General features: G+C 32.1%; 6 protein-coding genes and 1 long non-coding RNA gene across 9 annotated transcripts; 4 read left to right on the top strand and 3 right to left on the bottom strand.

Annotated features, from left to right (window-relative positions):
* The first annotated feature begins 520 nt into the window (after positions 1-520).
* LOC117242401 (calreticulin) lies at positions 521-5,388 on the top strand. Its single transcript, XM_033509010.1, has 8 exons — positions 521-680; positions 2,314-2,418; positions 2,531-2,734; positions 3,080-3,231; positions 3,491-3,757; positions 3,834-4,070; positions 4,250-4,393; positions 4,585-5,388. The coding sequence occupies exons 1-8, from the start codon at positions 596-598 to the stop codon at positions 4,600-4,602; spliced, it is 1,212 nt and encodes a 403-aa protein (XP_033364901.1). The 5' UTR covers positions 521-595; the 3' UTR covers positions 4,603-5,388.
* LOC117242400 (E3 ubiquitin-protein ligase TRIM23-like) lies at positions 5,385-8,330 on the bottom strand. Its single transcript, XM_033509009.1, has 7 exons — positions 8,090-8,330; positions 7,677-7,891; positions 7,037-7,597; positions 6,871-6,979; positions 6,373-6,746; positions 5,948-6,316; positions 5,385-5,845 (listed from the first exon to the last, which is right to left on the bottom strand). Exons 2-7 carry the CDS (start codon positions 7,743-7,745, stop codon positions 5,651-5,653), a joined length of 1,677 nt encoding a protein of 558 aa, XP_033364900.1. The 5' UTR covers positions 7,746-7,891; positions 8,090-8,330; the 3' UTR covers positions 5,385-5,650.
* Positions 8,331-9,087: 757 nt separating this feature from the next.
* Positions 9,088-9,809, top strand: LOC117242506 (cytochrome c oxidase subunit 7C, mitochondrial). The gene is made up of 3 exons (XM_033509234.1): positions 9,088-9,300; positions 9,483-9,601; positions 9,678-9,809. The coding sequence occupies exons 1-2, from the start codon at positions 9,202-9,204 to the stop codon at positions 9,594-9,596; spliced, it is 213 nt and encodes a 70-aa protein (XP_033365125.1). The 5' UTR covers positions 9,088-9,201; the 3' UTR covers positions 9,597-9,601; positions 9,678-9,809.
* A 357-nt stretch (positions 9,810-10,166) lies between these two features.
* Positions 10,167-15,008, top strand: LOC117242504 (ethanolaminephosphotransferase 1-like). Of its 2 annotated transcripts, XM_033509231.1 has the most exons (10): positions 10,219-10,236; positions 10,313-10,434; positions 10,601-10,812; positions 10,989-11,057; positions 11,133-11,325; positions 11,396-11,658; positions 11,737-11,894; positions 11,980-12,160; positions 12,247-12,423; positions 12,972-15,008. In XM_033509231.1, exons 3-10 carry the CDS (start codon positions 10,741-10,743, stop codon positions 13,032-13,034), a joined length of 1,176 nt encoding a protein of 391 aa, XP_033365122.1. In that variant the 5' UTR covers positions 10,219-10,236; positions 10,313-10,434; positions 10,601-10,740; the 3' UTR covers positions 13,035-15,008. The 2 variants fall into 2 exon arrangements, with proteins under 2 accessions (XP_033365121.1, XP_033365122.1); XM_033509230.1 differs by having other exon boundaries at positions 10,167-10,434.
* Positions 15,009-15,119: 111 nt separating this feature from the next.
* On the bottom strand, positions 15,120-16,078 carry LOC117242505 (coiled-coil-helix-coiled-coil-helix domain-containing protein 7). Its single transcript, XM_033509232.1, has 3 exons — positions 15,939-16,078; positions 15,611-15,709; positions 15,120-15,528 (listed from the first exon to the last, which is right to left on the bottom strand). The coding sequence occupies exons 1-3, from the start codon at positions 16,026-16,028 to the stop codon at positions 15,421-15,423; spliced, it is 297 nt and encodes a 98-aa protein (XP_033365123.1). The 5' UTR covers positions 16,029-16,078; the 3' UTR covers positions 15,120-15,420.
* LOC117242507 lies at positions 15,726-16,077 on the top strand. The gene is made up of 2 exons (XR_004495276.1): positions 15,726-15,972; positions 16,041-16,077. It is a non-coding gene; the product is annotated as an uncharacterized LOC117242507 (long non-coding RNA).
* Positions 16,079-16,673: 595 nt separating the features above from the next.
* Positions 16,674-23,213, bottom strand: LOC117242503 (formin-binding protein 4-like). 2 transcript variants are annotated; one of them, XM_033509228.1, is made up of 15 exons: positions 22,944-23,213; positions 22,735-22,851; positions 22,365-22,516; positions 22,181-22,292; positions 21,921-22,103; positions 21,676-21,841; positions 20,825-21,600; positions 20,410-20,759; positions 20,151-20,284; positions 18,369-18,514; positions 18,064-18,294; positions 17,668-17,987; positions 17,275-17,595; positions 17,101-17,194; positions 16,674-17,001 (listed from the first exon to the last, which is right to left on the bottom strand). In XM_033509228.1, exons 2-14 carry the CDS (start codon positions 22,808-22,810, stop codon positions 17,105-17,107), a joined length of 3,057 nt encoding a protein of 1,018 aa, XP_033365119.1. In that variant the 5' UTR covers positions 22,811-22,851; positions 22,944-23,213; the 3' UTR covers positions 16,674-17,001; positions 17,101-17,104. The 2 variants fall into 2 exon arrangements, with proteins under 2 accessions (XP_033365119.1, XP_033365120.1); XM_033509229.1 differs by having other exon boundaries at positions 18,064-18,291.
* Positions 23,214-24,104: the final 891 nt, after the last annotated feature.

Below are 24,104 nucleotides of genomic sequence, written 5' to 3'. Positions count from 1 at the left end.
TGATGACGAGGCCAATTTTCACCTGCCCTTGTAAAACGACGAAACACTTTCCCCAATCAGCTTTTCATTGTCAAGCCTGTGACGCCTTTTTGCCTATAAAGGCTATGTTATATGAATCTCTTACATAATTTTAATCTATACCTATATTCTGGTTTATTAATCATGACAAAATCAAAAAACAATCCAATGTTGTATACATATATTTAAAACAAATGTATCAAAAGAAATTCATGAAAGTCAGTCCTATTTGAATATTGCTTCAAATAATGGCCATCAGCAGGCCGACCAATAAGAACGTTTCACTGAATCATTATCCCATATCCTCTACTATATCGACAATAGATAAAATGAGGTAATCAGTGACGTGAAGTATGTGCGTGCGGCATGACTATAAACTGCCACGGCGCGGCGCCTTGTTGGTTGAGCGTGGTCAGCTTTGATTGGTGCTCGCGTTTCAGCCAATCAGCATCCTCCATCTGTCTACCCCAACAGCCGCTAACTCACCAACCACGTCCACGATTCGAGCATTATCGGCTAGTTCGTCGTAGAGTAAGCATCCTCGTCGACCGGACTTTCGTTGTCCCGGCGTCTGAAAATGCGATTCTTCAGCTCAATTTTCCTTCTGTTGGCGGTTACGATCGTCACCGCGGAAGTCTACTTTGAGGAAAAGTTCCTCGACGGTGAGTAAACACGCATCCAGACATTTTCCATCGTAATTTCATTCTTATTCTGTAACTCCATTTCGAAATGCAACTACCCAAACCAAAGATAGTCTAGAACAATTAACGGAACTTCCCTACGTGTTTTCATAGGAAAAAACCACACCCATGTCTTTAATTAAGATAGTTGTGTAGTAAAGTGGAAAATTGATTTATCGGGGAGTACTTTCCAGAAAGATCTGCTAATAGATTCCAAGAGAGACCGAGCGGTGTATTTCTCCTTGGTAACCACACGCCCTTACCTCGATCGTTTCCGCAATACCGTGCTCTCTATATGTGCACACGGATTTCTACATAATTAATGCTAGATTTCATGATCAAGCGCCGTAGAATTGTTTACGATACCATATGCCACAGAGGAAAATCAAAGTCGCCGTAAACGTGGCATGAGAACCGTCTCGTGGCGAGGGCTATAAGCATACGTTGCATTTCGCCGACATGACGCGCAATCGATTGGTTGATCTGCGTTGAACGCTGAGAGCGATGCAATTATACAGGGTGTCCCAATAATTGTGATACGACCGACAAGAGGGTGATTCTATATAAAAAAAATGTATCTAAAATATACAATAATTTTCATACAGAGCTTTGTTCTTAATGAAAACGAATTTGAAAATATATTTTATATGTGTGAACTTAATTACCGATTGGATATGAATAAACAATCTATAGGATGTTTATTCTACGTGTAATTTAAGTAAACAAGATGTAAAATTTTCAATTTTAGACCATTCAGTTTATGATTTTCAAGAAAATGTAGTTTGAACACGTTAATTAAATCCGGTACGTATTTAATAAATTTTTAAACTTAATTTCCTCGGAAATGGAACATCTTATAAAAAGATTTTATTTTGTAGTTTCGACTTATTTTCACATGTAGATTAACCTCCTATTGATTATTCAATTTTGTCCAGTTCGGAATTAATCAAGTTCGGGTATATTTCACAAATTTTCAAATTCCATTTTCTCGAAAACGTAGCGTCCCATGACAAAATCGTATTCTATATTTTCGACTTACTTTTTCAAGAATAGAATCGTCCATTTCTCAATTGTGCCATGATTACTAGGTATTCTGTATATATTTATTGAGTTTGATTCGATCTTTAAATTGATTTCGTTGTAACATTATTTGTATGTATGATAATCAATATAGATATCGATTCTGTTCAAATACGACTAATAACTTTCAGATTACTATCTCTGGCGAAAGATAGTCGATTAAATTCGATGATATGAATTTGATAAAAATATTAAGATTTTCGAAATTGTTATTTATATAATTATTAGATTTTGTTGCATAATAAATGATGCTTTTTCATGAGATCTTGTTTTAGATATTTAAAAATGGTAAAATATCTGGTAATTGCTTTTGTTCGCAAATTATTTATTATGCAACAATTTATTCTTTATATAACATCTTGTGCTACAAAAGTCTTAATGTTTTTATTCTAGAAAATTTCTTGCTGTAGATTGTTAAATTTGTACTTCATATTTCTTACATTAAAATCATGTAATCAAGGATTTATTTTGTTATAATAAGATTTTTAAAATCATTAGCATCAAATTAGTATTTTCATGAATAAATTTTTTACAGATTCCTGGGAAAAGAATTGGGTATATTCTGAACATCCTGGAAAGGAATTTGGAAAGTTTGTTTTAAGCCATGGAAAATTTTGGAATAATCCAGAAAATGATAAAGGTAAAGAAATTTTTGTATCTTATAGAGAATTTATATGAATTGAAAAACATGATTCTCTATATGTACGATTTAATAAAATAACTGATACAATAATTTCTCTTATTTGCAACAGGTATCCAAACATCTCAAGATGCCAGATTCTATGCCCTGAGCACGAAATTCAAACCATTCAGCAATAAAGACAAAACGCTTGTTATTCAATTTACTGTTAAGCATGAACAAAATATCGATTGCGGCGGTGGATATGTAAAAGTATTTGATTGCTCGTTGGACCAAAAAGATATGCATGGTGAAAGTCCATATCAGATCATGTTTGGTAAGAATCTTTAACTATTTTAAAGAGATTTGAATAAGAAACCGAGCCTAGAGTCACTGGTTATGCCCTGTGGCATGCTGGTGCTAATGGATCTCGGAGAGCAAATTCTTACTTATGCCCTGAATATAGTAACCACACATATTTCAGGTACCTTTAAAGATACATTAACCATTTCATTAATTAAAGATGATTGATAAAACAATAAAATGTTAGATCTAGCGAATATTAAAAATGCTTATTAGGGTTACTTTCTCTCTTTGTTACAAAAATACATAGTATGTATTATATGTATTTGGCAGGAATCCAATGAACATGATCATTGCTAAATGTGATGCTTCTTCACAGGACCTGATATTTGTGGACCGGGAACAAAGAAAGTTCATGTGATCTTCAGCTACAAGGGCAAAAATCTTCTGATTAACAAAGATATCCGTTGCAAGGACGATATATATACCAACTTGTATACTCTGATCGTTAAGCCTGACAACACATACAAAGTAAGGGAGTATAACTATAACATTAAGTTGTAGAAATATATATCGAGCCTAGAGTCACATGTTCTCATTGATTTACTGTGGAGAATAGGTGCTAGAGGATCTCGAAGAACAATGATTATCTTGTTCGTAAAGTGTATATAAGTTAAGTTACTTATTTACGATAGTAGCAAAGAACGACATTTTCTGTGATTCATATATACGTATTTGTTGGAAAATGGTTAACTTTCCTTTTATTTAAATGTTTGTATTTGTTTCGTAGGTTTTAATCAACAATGAGGAGGTTGAATCAGGTGAATTGGAAGCAGATTGGGACTTCCTCCCACCGAAGAAAATCAGAGATCCTTCCCAGAGCAAACCTGAAGATTGGGATGACAATGCTACCATTCCCGACCCAGATGACCAAAAACCAGAGGACTGGGACAAACCCGAGCACATTCCTGATCCCGAGGCCACCAAACCCGAAGATTGGGATGATGAAATGGATGGAGAGTGGGAAGCTCCAATGATTGATAATCCCGAATATAAGGTTAGTTGTACAAAATTATGTCTAAATAAATTAAATTCAGATTTATATTCGCGTAAATTAATTTCTCTGTATTTAGGGTGAATGGAAACCGAAACAAATTGATAATCCTAACTACAAAGGACCCTGGATCCACCCAGAGATTGACAATCCCGAATACACTCCTGACCCAGAATTGTACAAGAGGGACGAAATTTGCGCTATCGGTTTCGATCTCTGGCAAGTAAAATCTGGTACAATATTCGACAATGTCCTGATTACGGATGATCTTGAGGTCGCTCGTAAATTTGGGGAGGAAGTTTGGAAACCCACTATTGTAAGTATTAAAAAAGATTGTATATAATTATTGGCAGAAATAATGATGTTAGAAGCGTTGCTGATTCTAATGAGCGATAAAAAAGCTGGAATTCCTCGTTGCTGAAGTTACATAATTATTATTACGATTTTAAGTATCAAGTTACATAAATTTATTTGGCGATCATTTGCGCGTTGTAGGAGGGTGAGAAAAAGATGAAAGAGGCTCAAGATGAGGAGGAAAGAAAACAGAGACAAAAGGAGACTAAAGAAAATGAAGATAATAAAGATGATGATGAGGATGAAGATGCGGATGAAGAGGACAATAATGTCCCTGATACTGAAGTAAGCTTCATTTAAAAAACATTAAAAACTGTTCCTTCTATTTAATTCTCATGATGATTCTATTTAGCTCTGATTTAAATTGATTGATAAAATGGCTGGAATTCTTCGTTGCTGAAAATAAGATGAAACAATTTCCACCATCTTAACATTTAACGCCGTATTACTAAAATTTATCTTTCCGTATTTTTCAGGAGCATGATGAATTGTAAATAATGTGTTGTGATGGACACAAACACAGACTGTATTCCAGGAGCTGTGTGGCCGCGACACGCACTAACTTTCCATAAGAACACATAAAAATCATAGCGATAAAAAAGAAAAACTAACCATTGCCATAAAATGAATCAGATCCCTTTCGATCGAATGAAATTCTACGGGGAAAAAGAAATATTTATTAAATTCGTGGACAATTTGAGTCAGTGTACCCATAGGAATTCTCTCATTTTTTTTCTAAAGAAACATGGCCTCATCTTCGTAACCTGAATTTTCAAACCTAGTCTTCAATCGTTCGGTCGTGTTCCATGAAATTCATCGATGTGAGGTTATTGTCCTGAACGTTGAGTGTCAAAAAAAAGAAATCAAAGTGCTCATTATGTGCTACCAGAATACATATGGTGTATATATATATATATATATCATATAGAGTCATCTTGCCCCGTGTCCTCCCCTCCCCATGGCACAGTTCCATGAAAGACTCTAAGTTGTTCCGTTTTTGTTTGTCAAGTGTTTTTATATACAATTGAAAGATAATTGAAATGTAATTTAATGATGCTATACTATATATATATATATATAAATATATATATTATATATTATTTCAATTTCCGTACAGTGTACGCGCGTATTAAACATCTTGCTCCAGTTAAAATGTAAGAATGATTGGATGTATGCAGACATGACTGAATGAAATATAAATATAAATATGATTGGTACGATTATGTATTAAAAGCAAAACCAAGTAACCAATGTAATAAAATAAATAAGACTTTTCTAGACGTGCCCAGGCCGTTTATTTTCGCCTCTCGATTAATACGGCTATTATCACATGATAATTACATCATATCAAAGGCAATAAGCTAAACATAACTTCAAAACATTATCACAATTGTTGAATTAATTAAGAAAGATATACGCGGAATGTGCAATACGTAATTTATAAAACAAATTGCAGACTAATTAAGTATATAAATACAAAGTCTGAATTTTCTTCATTGTAATCTCATTCGTTCTATAAGGCATAGTCGCTATACATAAGTTTTATGATATAGTGGGTATGGTATATAAAGTTTCATGAGCACCCAATTGTTGGGTTAACCAATCAAGACCTTGTGTAGAACCACAAGCGTTTGTAAGTGAGGACGAGCCTTGTATATGCCATGCTCGGCCGCAACATAATTTTTGCAAACACAGAATATCAGTTAATTCTTCGACACTGGCGCAACCAGCGAGGTCCTACAGAATTAAAAAGCAATAGATCAAAAACCCCATAGATAAAATTAATTAGAAGTTTATCAATGATTCATGTATAAAAAAATATTGTAAAAGATATCTCACTTGCTTATTGGCATATATCAGGAATAAAGCGTCTTTTAATTCGCGTTCATTTACAATTTTTGATAGTTCGTTCTGAGCCTCTTCGAATCTAGATCTATCACTGGCATCAACTACAAAGATTACTGCCTGTGTATTGTGATAGTAATGTTTCCATAGTGGCCTAAACTTCTGTTGTCCACCAACATCCCATAAAGTGAATACCAAATTTTTATACTCTAGACTTTCTACATTAAAGCCAATTGTAGAAATTGGCGGTCCGGAGAGCGTGATGCCTCTTATGGCTGATAGAATGCTTGTTTTTCCAGCACCGTCTAATCCTAAGATTACCACACGCATGTCAATCTTTGTGCCGATATGTACTCTGTTGTCCTGTAATTCCATTATGAATTATTGTGATGCTTCGACTTAATAATGTAAACACTTACACGGCTGAATATTATAGGTATAGAGGACTCAGGTGTGAGGAAGTCAGGGCCAAGTTGAGCATAATGTTGTTGCTGTTGTTCCAACGTAGTTAACACTTCTTTAACTTTCGTTGCGCTACTTAATAACTTCCAATCTTCAGAATCCAAAATACTTTCGCACTGAATGCACACATCAGCTACTTGAGACCTAGTGGTAGTTAAATCCTGTTGTTGCTGGCTTAAAGCGCATAATCTCCCACGGGTTTCTGTTTCAATACAAGAGATGGCTGCATTTTCTTGTTCAGCCAATAGAGCTCTTAGTTCCTCAAAATGCTGACGTACTCTTTGTCTTGCATCTTCTATTACCCATCCTTCTAGCTCTTGTATCACCGTTTCTAATAACAACAATCATAATAAAGATTTACTATGGATTTACTTATTGAATCTTTGCATTAACTACTGTTCAATAAAGAATTAAAATAAAATATGAAAGTGTTAGAATAATGAGAGCAAACATGCCTATTCTGTGTGCTGTATCTCTCATACTCTCCATAAATTGTGTCATTTTCTGCAGAGCAGTGACAATAGATTTTCTAATATTCTCTGCCTCAACTTCCACCAAAGCTAGCTACAATTAGAATAGACAGTAGAATATTGATCATCAATTACAAATTATGTTTGTTACCTTATGCGTACTATGTCTACCATAATCCTTGCACAAATAGCACATAAGGGAATTATGGCAACCTTCCTGAGTGCAAGTAAATTCTGCAACATGTGTTGTATGCACTGGACACTTTGGTTTGTCCTTCGGTTTCTCTGATAGAGTTACACGTTTATGTTTGCTTAAAGTCCTTGAAGAATGAATGGTACTATCACAATTCTCACACAAATGTGTCATACAAATTGTACAATATAATACTGCTGTATGAGTTTCATCTTCATCGCAAGTTTGATTAGATTGGAATCTCTCCCTTTCAAGTATAGATAGTTTCTCACTGTTGGACTGTTCTAGTCTCTCTAGCAATTCTATTAGAGCAAAATTCTTTTTCAAGTTACAGACATTGTTCTGACTAATGCCTGTTGGCTGTCTATCAAAAGGACACAATAAGAACTGCTGATCTGTCATGCAAGGTCTCAATCTTAAAAGACATGAATGACATACTGTGTGACCACAGTGTAGTAATCTTGGTACTTTTATTCCATCGACAGTAAATACTTCTTCACAGACACGACATTCTAGTACCTAAAGATTGATATTTAAAACAAAATCAGAAATTTAAGATAGTTTATTTGGTTTGATTTATTAAATATGCTTGACTTACGTTGGTTCTTACAGTAGGTTTTAGAGTCTGTTTAAAGTATTTGCTCAGACGATCCAAGTTGTCAGTCATGATAATTTCTTTATTGAAATTAGATATATATGAAAAATTATTAATAGTTACAGAACAATGGGTATTAATGCAAGTACTCCACTTTTTAAGCAAGTTTTAGGTTAGAGAGTATTTTCATATATAAAACTGCATAAAATATTTGTTAGCTGTAATGATTCGAAAATATTTAAATCAGTAATAACAAATAACTTATAACAACTAATAATGTAATTTAATTTTTGTAAAATAAGTTTAAAAGCTTAAAATATTTTTGCATAACTTTTCCACGTGTTTTATTATTTAATTATACGATAAGAAATGATTGTTTTAGATGATTTCAAATAAGTAAAGTTTTATTTTTTTACTAGATACAGTGCTGTCTTAATAATTAGATGCAGTTCAGACGAATTTCGTCAATTAACAAGACAGTCTATTCCAAGATCTTCTTGCATTCAAATTTATTAATTGATGATATTAGTAAATTAATAAGTTACAAGTTATATGTTATAGATGTCTTTTCTATAATTTTATATATAATTCATATAATTTTATATTACGATCATATTAGTTGACTTCTAATTCATAAAATTGACTTCCAAAGCTTCATTCGTTACATAAAATAATTTATTATGTAAAATTGTACTATAGTTGTAAAATTTCACTGATAATATTTATTCAATTCAATAATGCAAGATGAGAAGGCCCAAAAATTCTATTTCAGCTTGAAATATTTAGTAATATTACAATTTTAGGGCAGATTTACAATTACATTCACGACATATCAAGGCGAATATGCAACAATTCTAATTTTCTGCATAATTTTCGCAGATTGACCGCCTCTAACGGTCAAACGGATTAACTATATTTACATTTTTTCCTCTGGTGTTTTTAGTGACTAAAACGTGCGTATCCACTGTGAAAGTGGCAATGATAATGAAAACCTAGCCGAAAGCAGATGCTTAGTGTCAATTCGAAAACTAACAGCAAAACATACCGTGATGTACACACTTATACATTTTTTATTGTTATTTTTATATGAGAAAAGTTTTTTCAGCAAACCAGTCGAGCGACGGAATCAAATTTCCGCGTGAATTATTACATATACAGCAAATGAATGGATTATAAAATTGTACAATTATTGTATATGCAATTGCCAGTATCCCTCGTTGGTTACCCATGCGAATGCATATTTCCTCTCTCGCCGTGTGTATATGCATTTCTCTCACCAGAAGCTCCAGAAAAAATGTACATATAGTTCGAATGTTGACCACCAGTGTGGATTTCCCTAGTGTGCATTTTCTGGTTTTATTAACTATGCATTGGCGATCACTCTATTCGCCTTTACTCATGATACAACAATGCATAACTAGATTTTGTCGCATATGTGAATGCGTCTTAAATTAGTATAGAGCAGACGACTTATCGCCATTTTACCCAGGTAATTCAAGAATAACGTAGGGAGTACGAAATTATAAAGATGTTGACTGTAAGATCAGCTTTACGAGGATTCACCAGATCTTTCAAAACTACTGCTGTTAACAAAAGTGATCACGGGCCAGAAGGTTTTCCCGGTGCCGTAAGTAAAAAGATAATGTATTATTCTATAACACATAACGAAATCTGACTTAATAATTTTTTGTCAAAATAAAAATAAGCTATAGAAACTTGAAATAATTAACTGCATGTTTTTTAGACATTTACTATCCCTTCTTTCCTTATCAATGAAAAACAATAAAAATTTCACTTTTCTTTTTACAGAACTTACCTTTTAGCATCAACAACAGATACAAGTTATGTGCAGTATTCATGGCTTTCTTTGGAAGTGGATTTTCTGTTCCTTTCGTTGTTCTCCGGTACCACTTAACGAAGTAATATGTGTGAGTTCTATCAATTTATAGTTCCTATGAAGCACCTCAATGTAAATTTGGATTTATCTTGATCATTGTTTTACAGGTATTACAGCATTAACATTAATAAATTAGTCTAATACTGTTGCAAAACATGTAATATGTAACATAGATTTGTAATAAAAATATTGTAAAATAAAGTTTTATAAGTATTTAATAAAGTCATAATGTCAACATTTTCAGAAATGTTTTCACATAGACATTGACATAATTTATCATACATAATGAATATAATATAATATAGAATATAGAAGATTTATAATACAGAAGAATTTCCATTTATTTTATTTTCATGAAAACAACCAATATACATATTCAACCAATTTAAATATTGCTATTTGTAGACGAGATATACTAGATTAAATAGATTCACATGAATTGGCAAATTTTTTCATTATAATCAGGAATGGAGAATAATTGTAGTAATTATCCCATTACATAACCAGAGAGAAACGCGGTTATTTCATTTATATAACCTATTTTATGTGTCACGATTCAAATGTTACTCTATATATATGATTCAGTTATAATTTCAATACGTACAATGTCGCATCTTATTTTGTTCAATAAACATTTAATTGGTAAACGCTAAAATAATTCAATTGGTATATTCAACTTTGACCTCTGCATATCTATTATCTTCAGCTTCTATTATTTAACGAGATATTATTATTCTTCAAGGACTCGCTTACGTTAGAGCTAATCTATGAATAGGTGTCAATACGCAGTTTCATAGGCGGGATTTGCGTGTTGTTCCTCCTGTTCGATTTTAACTCGGCTGGACGGATTTTTTTTTCGCGCACGTGAGTATCAGCCTTGACGAGTTTCTGCTTGCCGGAAAAGAGTTGCGTTTTAAGATAAGGTGTCGTCATTTACATAAGATAGTGTTACCATGAACTGACGCTTACCGGGCTTACCTTGCAAAAAGCACATGCTGCTTAGAAATTATTAATCTTTTTATGTGAACAGTTCTAACCTTCATGCATATTCATATTCCGGGGAATGTCGTTTGACGTTCCCATGAAGTAAAACAAGGTCAATTGATTTCGAATCAGGATTGAAGCACGTCTTTCTCCAGCATAGCGGTTAGACGAATTCTATACATCAACATGTATCACAAATTGAATCTCGAAGTCAAGTATCTTACTGAACAACATCTTACCGGCTTCGAGAACTATAAAGTAAGTCCTCTAGCTAAGTATTTTTCTTCATAATTTGTATTGAATAATATTGAATGCGTGGTAAAAATTTTCGTTTATTATTAGTTTATTACCTCGGAATTATAATATAGATTTAAGAAAAGACTATAGTTTCATACATATTTTATCGTAAATTTTTCATTCATCTACATTTTCAGTATAGTTCAGTGGATACAAGCCCTCTCAGTGTATATATTATGCATCCATTTTGGAATAAAGTAGTACAGGTACATCCTTTATATAAAATGTTTATTTATAATTACGTATTCAATTTCATATATCAATTTGGGACTTTTTTATAGTATTGTCCAAAGTGGGTTGCCCCAAACGTATTAACTTTCTCTGGATTTCTGTTTACTGTTTTTAACTTCACGTTGTTTGCATTTTATGATTATTATTTGTATGCATCAAGTGATGATAAGCCACAGTATCCTCCTATACCAAGATGGGTCTTTGCCTTGGGTGCATTCAATGTTTTTATGGCATATACTCTTGGTAAGTATAATCTTAACATCTCCTATGAATTTACAAATTCATTGTATTTAATGTAATGTTTATTTTGCAGATGGTATTGATGGAAAACAAGCACGACGTACGCAAACATCAGGTCCTTTAGGAGAGCTATTTGATCATGGACTAGATAGTTGGACAACAATGCTCATTAGTGTTTGTATGTTTTCTGTGTTTGGTAGGACAGACCATAGTGTATCTCCATTAAGAATGTATTTCATTCTATGGAACGTGTTTATTAGTTTCTACTTAACTCATTGGGAAAAGTATAACACAGGGGTACTATTTCTTCCTTGGGGATATGATCTATCTATGGTAGTAAGTATTCATTCAAAGTATCTATTAAATTATTGATAAGTGATTCATGTAATTTATGGTTATCTCTAAAATTTTTAGGGTACTATTATTGTCTTTGTCATATCTAGTATAGGCGGACATAAAGCCTGGAAGATTGTGTTCCCTGGTGGTATACCAGTTGGTGTAATGTTTGAAGTATTACTTTATGTCACTGCAATTGTATCTAGTTTGCCTGTAGTTCTATGGAATATATATAAGTTAGTACAATACAATTAAAGTAATTTACATTTTTTAGTAACGTTTTCTCATATATATTAACAAAATATATTTTGCAATCTCTAGATCATATAGGGACAAGACTGGTAAAATGCGAACGTTCCTAGATGCCATAAGACCTCTACTGCCTCTAGCAGTACTCTTTTCGATTTCAACAATTTGGGTAGTTCATTCACCTAGTAATATCATAGACAAAGATCCTAGGATAATTTTCTTAGCAATTGGAACTATTTTTTCAAACATCTGTGTAAGATAATTAGTCAGAGAATTGAATTTAAACCGTTTGATTGATAAAAATTAATTTAATTAATTTATATTCTTTAAAATTTACAGTGTCGTTTAATTGTTTCACAAATGAGCAACACCAGATGTGAACTATTATCATGGATATTACTACCTGTAGCAGTTGCAGCCCTTTTCTCATTTATCTTGCCTAGTATAGATTTGGTATTCACATATATTCTTGCCATTATAGCTTTATTGGCACATATTCACTATGGAACATGTGTGGTAAGCTTTATATTATTATTTTCAATAAAATATTTTATAATACAGGGAGTTTTTGAAATCGTGGTACAACCGGAAGCTTGTAATTATAAATACATTTTGTTTATATGATATGAGATATGAGGTAGTATATACAAAATATACAATGTGGAATAAAAATGTGAGCTGTGGAATGGACTTGGGTTAATGAATATGAGATAATAAATATTAGATATTAGATATAGTATATACAGTTGTCGATAATGCAGAAAGTGAGAGAGAGAGATTGATAGCTTAATATGCAACTTTTGAAATATCAGATATGGAAGATTGAATAGAGTTGGTTGTGGAATATATGAGATAAGATGGGAGAATATAGGACATAGAAGATGAGATATGATTCCCCGAGCAAGATGTGTGATCAAGGTGCACGTATACTTAATGAACATACAAAAAAAAGATATTATTCTATATGTTCGACTTAGCTTTATACGAGGAATCCTTTCCAGTTGTACCATGTTTGCAGAAACATCCTATATAGACTATTATTAATAAATTATTTATTCCTTTAGGTGCGTCAGATGTGTCGTCATTTCCGTATTCACACGTTCCATATTAAAGATCGTGCAGACTGACTACTTGCCGACGATACATGTTAAAAATGAAGAAATACGAACAAACGGTCGGAAAGAGCTACGAATGATTGAGTACAGAGCAGACAAATGGAAGAAACTTCAGAATTACGATTGATAAGAAGAACAAAAGAATATTTCAAATATGAACATGCAAATATTGGACAGTAGATAATAGGAGTTTATTCGAGCATCGCTGATCATATATCTAAAAATAGAGAGAGAGTACCTGTTAAGTAATGTTAATAATTCAGTTGCAAAGATGAAGCCATTTCCATTTCATGTTGCTGTGATATAATTAAAGAAGAACCTAGAAGCTTTCTTTATGTGTACATACTCCCAAATAAGTTCACATACGTTCTCTCTACTTTGTCTTTTTGTGTTCTGTTCGTAACTCTGACTGTGCATAGAGCATTCATTTAAAGCACGCAAGGCTTTTAGCTGTTGCGCATCGAATTCTTCGTTTTTAACATGTATTGTCTGAAAAATGAGATTATGAATCTGGCTTGCTCAATTTTCCCACAAAACGAACATTTCTTTCCTTTAGAGAAATTAAAAAATTTGTGGAGAAATTTAAGAGTCAAATTTCGAGATTTTTTGAACTTTTAAAGGTCTCCACAGAAGCTTTTCTTTTGTTTCGAGTGATTGCCAAAAGGACGAAGTTTTCTTTTGCTTGAAAATTCTGAGCAAGTTAGCAGATAAACTTCGATATGGATAAAAGAGAAAGGGTGTAATGCTGGTGTAATAAGATAGAAGACATTATTTATTTTGCGTAAGTATGTATGTGTATGTTATATTATATTTAATCGGCTTCCTGAAACGAAGAATCTTTGCAAATAATGTAGAAAATGTCGTGTACCGACGTAGATAACGATAAGTCATAACGATAAGTGACATTGAGTCACAAATTTTGACTTAGATTAAATCAAGTCAATCGAATTGATTAAAGAACTTAGTGAGTAACTGAAGAAAGGATACGCGATATTTCATTTTCTTCTTTCTTTATAAAATATTCCAAATGACGTTTTAGTCCATACTCATTGCGGATTTTTATGCATTTATGGGAAATTTGAAGCTGCAAAAATATATAGAATTTACATAAAGCACAAAAGTGCATAAAATATATTACTAGTTACAATATTCAATAGGTAAAGTAAGCCTGCTTAGGTTTCACTTTTTTATTTGTGTTTATAAAAATATGAATTTGCCTAAAAATTCGGAGTCTAAAAAAATTTAATAAGTTTTCAACGTGGGAAAAAATATATGAAATCACAGTCAGAAGTCAGAAATCATGCAACAATTAATTACCTGATCATTTTTTGTTATTAATACCAATCAATTATTATAACTTTTGTCTACAAGATATGTAGTTGGTGACAATAGCAGATGGTGTAAGATATATAAATAGTAAATATATTAATTAATTTGTGAACTGAAATGAATAATTTGGCTTGTAAGTTAGGAAACAGTATATGCAACTATTAAGTGTTAAATAATTCCCACGTTGTACGAATAAAACGAACAAATAAGTCAATGTAACACTAACCAATTTGTTGAAATGTGTATTATTATCATGGGTTTCCATTGATTTTATGCATTGAAATTCCATTATAATGTTTTAAGCGAAAATTTTTCTATTCCTGCATTTAATATTGTTACTAGTCTAATTTATCTTATCGATATACATAATTTTAAGAAATTTAACGCATTGCATTTTGTAAAAGAAAAGAATTAATTCAAGCATTTGTTCGAAATTGTAAGTAGAGTGGAGAATGTTAATAGGTGTAACGAGTTTTTTGTAAACTTTAGTATATGTACATACATAGTCACAAAAGAACTTACCGAACGTGTAGGAACTCAAAATGCTAAATTTTTTAACTACCTAGGTGTTTATGGACATACTTGTACAAATAGTAATTAACGAAAGCTATGTAACCCGTTCTAATTAAAACACCGTTTATGTAACTTTACTTTTTAGATATTTAGTTCTTCTTTTTTATGTAAGGTATTAATTATTTGTATCGTTTATCACTCATCGAATATAATAATGTATGTATTAATTTCTCGAACGTTTGTTTTTGCCAAAGATGTTAAAAACAGGAATTTTACATAAATATTTCGCTTACTGCGAGCAGTTATATACACATTTTATCTATATATTTTTAATGCATTAATAATACAATTAAAAGCACAAAAGACTGTTTTGCATTTACTTTACTTTTACATATAATCCATGTAATTATAGAAATGAACAAAGAGTTATCTATTTTAGGAATACATCTCTTATATATTTCAGGATTATGATAAAAATGATTTTGTAGATATAAATAACGTTTATAAAGTAGCTATAAAATTATATACAAAACCTATCATCCATAAAAAAACTGTACTATTTTTTGCGAGATTGTAAGTACTCTTCTTTTATTTTTTCTCTTTCTTCAGGCAAAGGGAGGTACGGTTTTACACCTCGAATCTTCCTATTGATCATTACCGCTCTCTAAAACATTCATAAAATATTTGAAGCACACTGTATTCAGAACTGACATTAATGTACTTAGTGAATATATATGTACGATTACCCAAAATTTTTTACAGAGCTTGTAATTTTCAAATTGCATTATACAATTATTAGCTTCGTATTTATTGTCTTCTAGGCATTTCCCACTGATGTTATATTCCTAAAAAATAAACAAGATAAACATGCTTTTTATACCTTTGAGGTTAAGTAACAGACTTTCCATCAACTTTTAAAATAATAGATCAACAGCTACAATTTATCTATTCTTCCATTCTTCTCTAAATTAGTTTCTAACTTTTTAAATTGTAAGTTTCGTTTCTTTAAATATCTTAATTGAATAAAAAGGTTCAAATTATATAACCTCAAAGAACTAAATCCCATACACGTACTTGTAAACAAGGATTAATTAGATGCTGATCTTGAGTGAGTTTCTCTTTTAATGTCGATATATGTTTATTATTTATATTTGAAGTACTCATTTTATTTTCCAGATATTCAAAGTTTATCACTTAACATTGATAGTCGTGGCTTTCTCCAATTGTAATCGAGTTTAACAAGTTTTATTTATAAAATGATAAGTCTTCAAAATATCAAAGTTAATTAAAATATACAGTAGAAATTTAAATTAAAATTTGAAATAATAAATGTAAGTTTAAATAAGTACCAATTATAATTGTCTGCTTTTATATATGCATATATATATTTTTGATAATCATATATGTATGTACATATTGTTACAAAATGAATCTGTAATACATATAATCTTATAAATTTTCTACAATGATTATGGATTCTGTGTAATTTCAGTTTTAAAATTTATGTTACTATTATGAAAGTACCTAAATATGATTATAACATTATCTCCTCAATTTGCATTCAAACAAAGTTACATAACCTTAAACAAACAAGTAGAAGCCTCTTTTTGTTGTTTTGAAAAGTAGGTAATTAACTCTAGACCTGTGATAAGAGGTAGCTATTTGTTTTTGAGAACGTAGTACTGAAATATTTGGTTTTTAAATTGTATAGGATGGGAGAACACTTTTCTTCCATGATATTTGAGGATAAATAAATCCTAAATACTTCAAAGCATAGTACATATAAACCTATACGCGAAGACAGTGGAATTGAATGTTATTAAATTACAATACTTTTTTTATTTCAAATGCTTATAAATCGCGATAATATTCTTCTCTCACAGTTGATGAGCATTAAAAGAGATCAGCCTATACTTTGTATATACACAATGATAAGAAAATCATATCTATAACTCCTCAAAATTTACAACATTCTTTTTTCAGAACCTATCAATTCTTATAGTAAGTTCGTCAAATTTTAAAAATAGAAAAGGGAGCGCAGAGAATAATAAAGTTAATTGCAGGTACGGGGTCACTATACTGGCGAGAGTACAGTGTGCTATTTGTGTCGAGTGATCTAAATATCGGCAAGTTGCAGCTGGAAACAATATTTAAAGTTTTACATATAATAAATATTCAAAAATATTACAAATTTTACATATAAAATATTTAACATTCAAATATTAGATTAACTAACCAATTTACGTATTTTCGAAATTCTGTTGCACCTTTTGCCATTTTGCAACCATACTAGAGACTTCTTTATGCTTTTTACTAATACCAATCCTTGTCTGAAATCATAACACAATGTAATTTCTTTGTAATCTATATATATCAAATTAATTTTACTTCTTTTATTCAAATATTTTACCCTTTTCCTTTTCTTTTCTTTCACAGTAGTTTCAACAGGGATAGGTTCTTGGTCTGTCTCTAATTTGGCTTCCTCTGTTGGTAAGGACGACGGTTCCACAGTCGTAGTATCTTGTCTCTGAGGAACTTTCTCTATTCCGATATTCTCTATTCGCGCAATGTCATTGTAAAATGAATCTAGTGCAGACACTAAAGATTCTTTCGCTGTTTTAACTGGTGGCTTCTCAATGACCTTATGATTCGTATATATTGGAGTGTAGTCAGGTATTAGCTGAATCGCAGGCTGCACATTGTGCTTATGCGGAAGTACTAAGGCCGTTGGCTATTTGACAATAAATATAACAAGATTAATTACAGAAGTAACCTGATTGTATTAATATATTTAATAACATACAGCGTGTAAGTGTTGATGATATGCTGGATATTGAAGATAATGTTCTTGTACTATGGTCGCTGGATGACTTAGAATAGGAACTGTTGGATCTCTCGCAGCTGCATCGTAGAGCGCAGCACCTTGTGATTGCACAGCGCCATAAATAATTCTTTTCAGGGCAGTTGCAGGTATCTCATAAGGTGCTTCTGTTAAATCAACACCTGGTGGCAGGGGTTCTGCGTTAGTTACGTTTGCAAGATTGGCAGGCTGAGGCGACAGTAAGGCAGAGGATGGGGCAACAGAATTTTCTAATTGTTTTATTTCCGCGACTGCTGCTCCCTCTGCAGAAAGAAATATATCAGTTTATATTTAAAATACCTAAGTGTGTAAAGAAAAATTAATTTAATAAGGATGCACCTTCTCCTAGTCGTGGTCTCTTATCATCCAATTTGTCGTTGCACTTATCTTGTTTCCTTTTGTCCCTCTTCAAATCCTCCGCATATATTCTTGGGGGTGGAGGTGGGCTCGGATTTGAAATTTGTGGTGGAGGCGGAGCTTCTATGTCGCTGTTCCTTGGCATCGTCATGTCCTCTGTTGTCTCTCCACCTTCTGATTTCCTTGACTTTGATCTTAGTCCTTCTTCTTCTGCTATCAAAGAGAAGCATACATTATTCACTAAATAAATTAAGGGTCTAACTTTATATTATAAAACTTCACCATACCAGGTATAATAATATCTTCTTGCTCAGCTGGAGGAGGCGTGGAACAAATTTCCATCTCTTCAGCTCCACCGGCGATGCCAGTATCCGGATAAGTCCATTGTGTAATTCCAGTGGCAGTGTTCTGGTAATAATATCGCTTATGCGACCTGGAAAAAAGCCCACAAAGGGATGTAGCACAGTGACGAATAAAAGTGACTTACTTGCATGGTTTTTTTCTTTACATTGATAAACATTGGAAAGACGTTACTCCATGAAAAGAACGTCCTCCTGAGTTCTGAAGCAACTTATTAGCTAGAAAACAAAAAGTTAATACTCCTACCTGCAACTCGGTGTGCCATTAAGTCAGCGAGGCCCTTTTATTATAAAAGGATTAAGTGTTACTTAGCAGTTACATAGAAGGCGATGTCTTCCGCAAACTCGAACATTGAGAATTACGTCGACAATATCTGCGTTACGCTAGCGAAATATTAAGCGGATTGATTATGCGTGTAACTAAGGGCGCAAAGGCCTGAGGATGACTTTCAAAGATATACAACGACGTGCACTCGTTGAGGAACCAAGGGAAGCGCCTTTTAATTGTTACATTTCAACAAATTGTTTAAACATGTAGAAGATACAACTTTTCATGAAATGTATTTTTTTTTTAACAAATGACGTATATACGTGACATTAAAAACATATACATAAAATGTAGTGTAGAGAAACGAAAACTTCGTACGATATATATGTAATGATCGTCTACAAGTATTGTTACTTTGATGCTTTGACTAACAACTTTGTGTACAACTTGTTTCAATGACTTGATAAATCTTTTCAATGATGCCTAGCTTCTTTAGGTTCCTAGTTCCTTCATATGACTTCGTCCAAGAAGAACTTGAGTTAATTTGGTATAAGCTTCTTTTGATATTTAATGGTTTCTTCCAGCAACGACCATCCCCTTTTATCACTTATCCCTTCAGGTTACTAAGTCTGTTTAACACTCACATGATTTAAGATCTCTTTCAAATACTTCTCAGGTTTCATGATTGCATCTCTAATGGATGGTTTTATCCATTTGGTACAGTCTCTGTCTCTGCACTTTGTTGAGGTGAGCTTTTGACTCTAGTTATTTCAGAAGTTTAGTTCTTGAAGTGTTCAAATATACTGGATAATATAATCTTCATGCTTTAAGTCACTAAACAATGCTCCTAATGTTTGTTAATTCTCCCACATATACTCTTCGTTCATAATTTTAGATAATGCATATTTGGTCTTTGAGGCTCCACTCTGAACACAAACCTATCTTTTTATTACTTAGTTACTTTATAAGATAACCCGGTACTGTTTGCACATTCATGTATAATTTTCAATAAATTTAATTAATAAAAATATTGTCCCTTAAGGGACGCAAGTAGAATTAATGATCCTAAAAACTTTAAAGAATTTCGTAATGTTTTATTCTGAAATTGATAAAATCAAATTGATTAAGTTTCTTAATAAGGATACGACAATTGTTCGTTCATTTCTTTTACTATGAATCATGAGAAGAATTAAAAAAAAATTTGAAAAAATACTTCATGTTTTAAATTCAAGATACCATCTTGTGAAGAAAATTAATTTAAAACAAAAAGATTGAAATTATCACTCGTTATCGTTACTAAGTGTCTTGCTAATGATATGTGCAAAGATTACATGACTTGAAGATTTTTAGAATAATGACGTGTATAACATACACGATATTTTGTATGGTACGATTTATGTTTATTTATATGAAATACACAAATTTTAGATGGTATACTATACCTATCCCACTGACATAGCCATCCAGGTGGTGCTGCATCTTGTTCCAAGCGTTCCAATTCGTGACTGGTGTCACTCAACCATCTACGCAAGTAATTCTTTTCTAAACAACCTGCTTCCCATGCAACAAACAATGTCTGCAACATAATATTCAATATATCGTTCATTATACATGTAGATCTCATACATATAATATATTTTATTTGATATAACATTATATTGGTTGATCTCTTATAACTATGTAAAAAGGAATTTTATTTACTTGTAGCTGAATAGACATCAATTGAACTGGCGATACACCTGGTTTTCCTTCTGATAAAAACTTTAATTTCTCAAGTATGATCTGGGATAGTAGATTAACCTCCCCTTCATCTTCTTTGGATTCACCATTCGTTTCTGATGTACTTGTTTCTCCTTCAGTACTATTTGACTCATCTTTGCAAGTTGAAACATTCTCTTCCACGTTCTCGTTCGCAGTGTTTGGTTCTTCTTGCTGATCAACCTGAGGTTCAATAAGATGCTCGTCGCAAGAGTTTATTTCCTCGCGTTGGGTCTCCACTTCCAGTTTACTTGTTTCATTATCATTATTTGTTTTTATCTTTGTAGATGGAACTAAAAAAATAAGTGAATTTTAATTTAATTCAGGTTATAATTATTGATTTGTAAAATATTCTTACCATCAAATGCAATACGTTTTTTCCTTTGAAAAAATTTATTCCGACCATGTACGTTATCGACGAATTTGTTTCCTTTTTGCGTATCCTCCTCTGTTTTAGTATTTGAATCATCTCTGCATTCTAGCCTTTCTAGAATGTCTTCATTATCTTCTTGTACGTTTTTCCTTTCGCCATTAATTTCTTCATTGTCATTACTCTCTGCTATTTGATCACCATCAATTTTACCTAATAACATACTGTCTATGGTTTCTTTGGGTTGAGGAATTGGAAATAGAGCTTTTCTCTCCTGTTTATCTTCAGATTCTTCTTCAACATCTGAATCTTCATCGTAACCAGGCACTAAAGAAATGCGGAAGTCTACATCGGAATCAACACTATGTTTATTACTGCTTTTCTTTATTACAGATTCTTTCATTAATCGACTATCATTATTAATTTTATCCGTATAATCTATCTTTTGAACAGCATCTTGTTTAATTTGGTTTATTAAGTACTTAACCTCTGCATCATCGGATGGTTTTGAGTCCACGGATTCTACCATTGATTCTTCTACAGTACCTTTGTTTTCGTACATCTGATTTGTATTCTGAGAAATTGTCAGTAACTGTGGTTGGATTATAGGGGTTGATGCAGAAAGTTTTTCAGGGCATCTCAATTTTGGTGTTGTACTTGTGCTTTTCACCGAAGATTCTTTCATGTCGTACTTTGATCGATTCTCATCCACTGTATCTGAATCACTTTCATCACTCCCATAGGATGTGATCATTTCTATTTTCCTAAATCATTAAATTATTCTTTCTAAGAAACCTATTAAAGTGAGATTTAAAATTACTAATGCCTTAGCGTTATACCCATCATCAGAATCGTTATCCATGGTATCAGATGTGTTAGCAGTGTCTGGATCAGTTTGAGATTCTGGCTTCTGCAAAGTCTCATTGCAAATATATCTATTACGATTTCGAGCCACCACTTCCCGCGGAATCATACCTTCTGGTATATTTTCATGGGATTGTTGATCTAAAAAGATTTCACGCTATTGATTAGAGAATCCATATCTGTTAAAGAACAAAATAAAAATTCAACAAAATACAATTACATGTAACTGATGAGAAATCAACCCAATGAGACTCTTGCATTGAAAGTGGTTTTATAACAGAGCTTGTTTTAATGTTGTTTTTTAAGTACCGTAATTCATCTGGCATTTCCCATGTTACTTCGTTAGTCTCAATGTGCCAATAGTAAGGATAACCTGAAGATTCATCTAAGCATTCTCTCCACACTAAAATGGTTTTCATTATTAATCTACAAAGTATTGCAAAGACATTCTCTAAATTCTAAGATATGATAGTATCTTACTGAGTGCTTGTTGATTTGTATAATGTGCTAAGCGTGTGTTAGAATTTGTTGTTAAGGCAGCATTGCTAGATTCATTTGAGACTGGTTGTTTGGGTGCAATCAGTTGGATTTCCTACAAAATTTCAAAGATCTTACATTTTTTAATGTTTTGTAAAAAATTATGATCATGAGAAGCCTTACTTACTTTAAAAAAATTATTAACTTGATCATCTAATTTGCAATCTTTCTTTGAGTCTTCAGTATCACTATCTGAATTATAGTGACAAAGTAAATTTGCCAGAGGATTTGTAGGTATGTTTTGTCCAGGGTAATCACTATTTATATGTTTGTGTTTGTCTAAAAAAGGTAATGATGAGACATATTACATAAAATTTAAATCTATGTACGAGTTTTTATTAACAATTTCTTTTTATTAATAAAATTGAATGTATAATTACAGAATGCTACCGTATATATATAAAATTCTCTAATGCCATGCACTTCTGTAACAGTTTAACATCTAAAAATAGATATAATGCAATAATAAAAATTTGTTAATTAATATATGTGTTTACTTTGTAAATGTTCTCCATGAAAACCGGATTGCGATTGATTAAGTTCTAAAACAGGCCTTCTTTGACGTCGCTTCATAATAAAATATAAATTATATCTGTTACAGATAATAAAAATATCTGCAAATATGAAAATTAATGTGAGTAGAATGATGAGATCATATCTAGTTATTCAATCAAGTGACGCAAATCTGTACGCTATTTTTACGTACATTTAAAACGAGAATGTATTTTCTCATAAACAATACAGAAAGGTCATTCATAACCTCAAAGTATACGCTTATTTGCTTAAACAATTGCAAAGTATGAAAAAGAGCATAGACTGAACACTTCGACTGATAATTACGAAGTGTATAAAAATACAATACTGTACACTTCACACATATCTTAAAAACTTCTAAAGACCTTAGACATTGCAAAAGAAAGGTTATGTTAAACTACAACGAAAAGTCATACTCCCATCTTCAAGAGTCATCGATCACTAAATCATTCATTATTAGTTGTACAAACCACAGAATAATTTGGTTATTTAAAGCGCCATCCAGTGATACATTTTCTAACTTATATCTTATAAACCGTGGCGGGAAATGTAAAATTACCCGTCGTTTCTATATGGAATACCTTTTTATTCAAAGTAATATTACTAGAAAATATAAATTCTCGTATTTATATAAATATTCAACTATATTCTGTTAACAATTCATTCTATAAATATAAAACTCTAAATGGAAGAATGAAAAAGGAATGAAATCCTCGAGTTTAAGGGATTCGATCACGAATGTAATTACTTATAACATATTTATTTATAATGTTTTAGTAATATATTCCTTACTGTAGACATATATTTATATCATATGGCAGCATAGTAATATGACATTGTATAATATAAGTGAGGTGACTGACAAAACGATTCATATTTTTAATTCTCTTTGTTCTCTGGTCAAAGACCACAATCATATCTTTTTCCCATTCGTATTCAATCACTCTTACATTTCACGCATGCATACGCTCATTAATGTTCCAGCCTCGTGGTACGCGCGTCTAGGATATTCCTTTTTCCCTCAGATAATTCGCATCCATTGTACTTTCTTGATCGCCAATCGATCGATGCTGGAACTCAAAATGGCGTGTTTTGACTCGCAACAAATCGTATCTCATGATATTTTAATCCCCATTTACGTGTTATATTCGCCGTCGTTTTCAGTTTTTATTGATAGGTATATCAGGCTAATGGGCGCGTCGCAGTGCGCGCGCGTGCACCGACCTCAAGTGCGAACCGGCACGATTAGTCGATAACTGACGATCGCAACCAAGGTTACCTACATATATATATATATATACATATACATATATACATATATACATATATATAT

This window comes from Bombus vosnesenskii, unplaced genomic scaffold, assembly GCF_011952255.1.
Source record: "Bombus vosnesenskii isolate JDL3184/JDL3185 unplaced genomic scaffold, Bvos_JDL3184-5_v1.1 scf7180000016274, whole genome shotgun sequence".
NCBI lineage: Eukaryota > Metazoa > Arthropoda > Insecta > Hymenoptera > Apidae > Bombus > Bombus vosnesenskii.
This window is presented reverse-complemented; position numbering and strand designations above follow the sequence as displayed.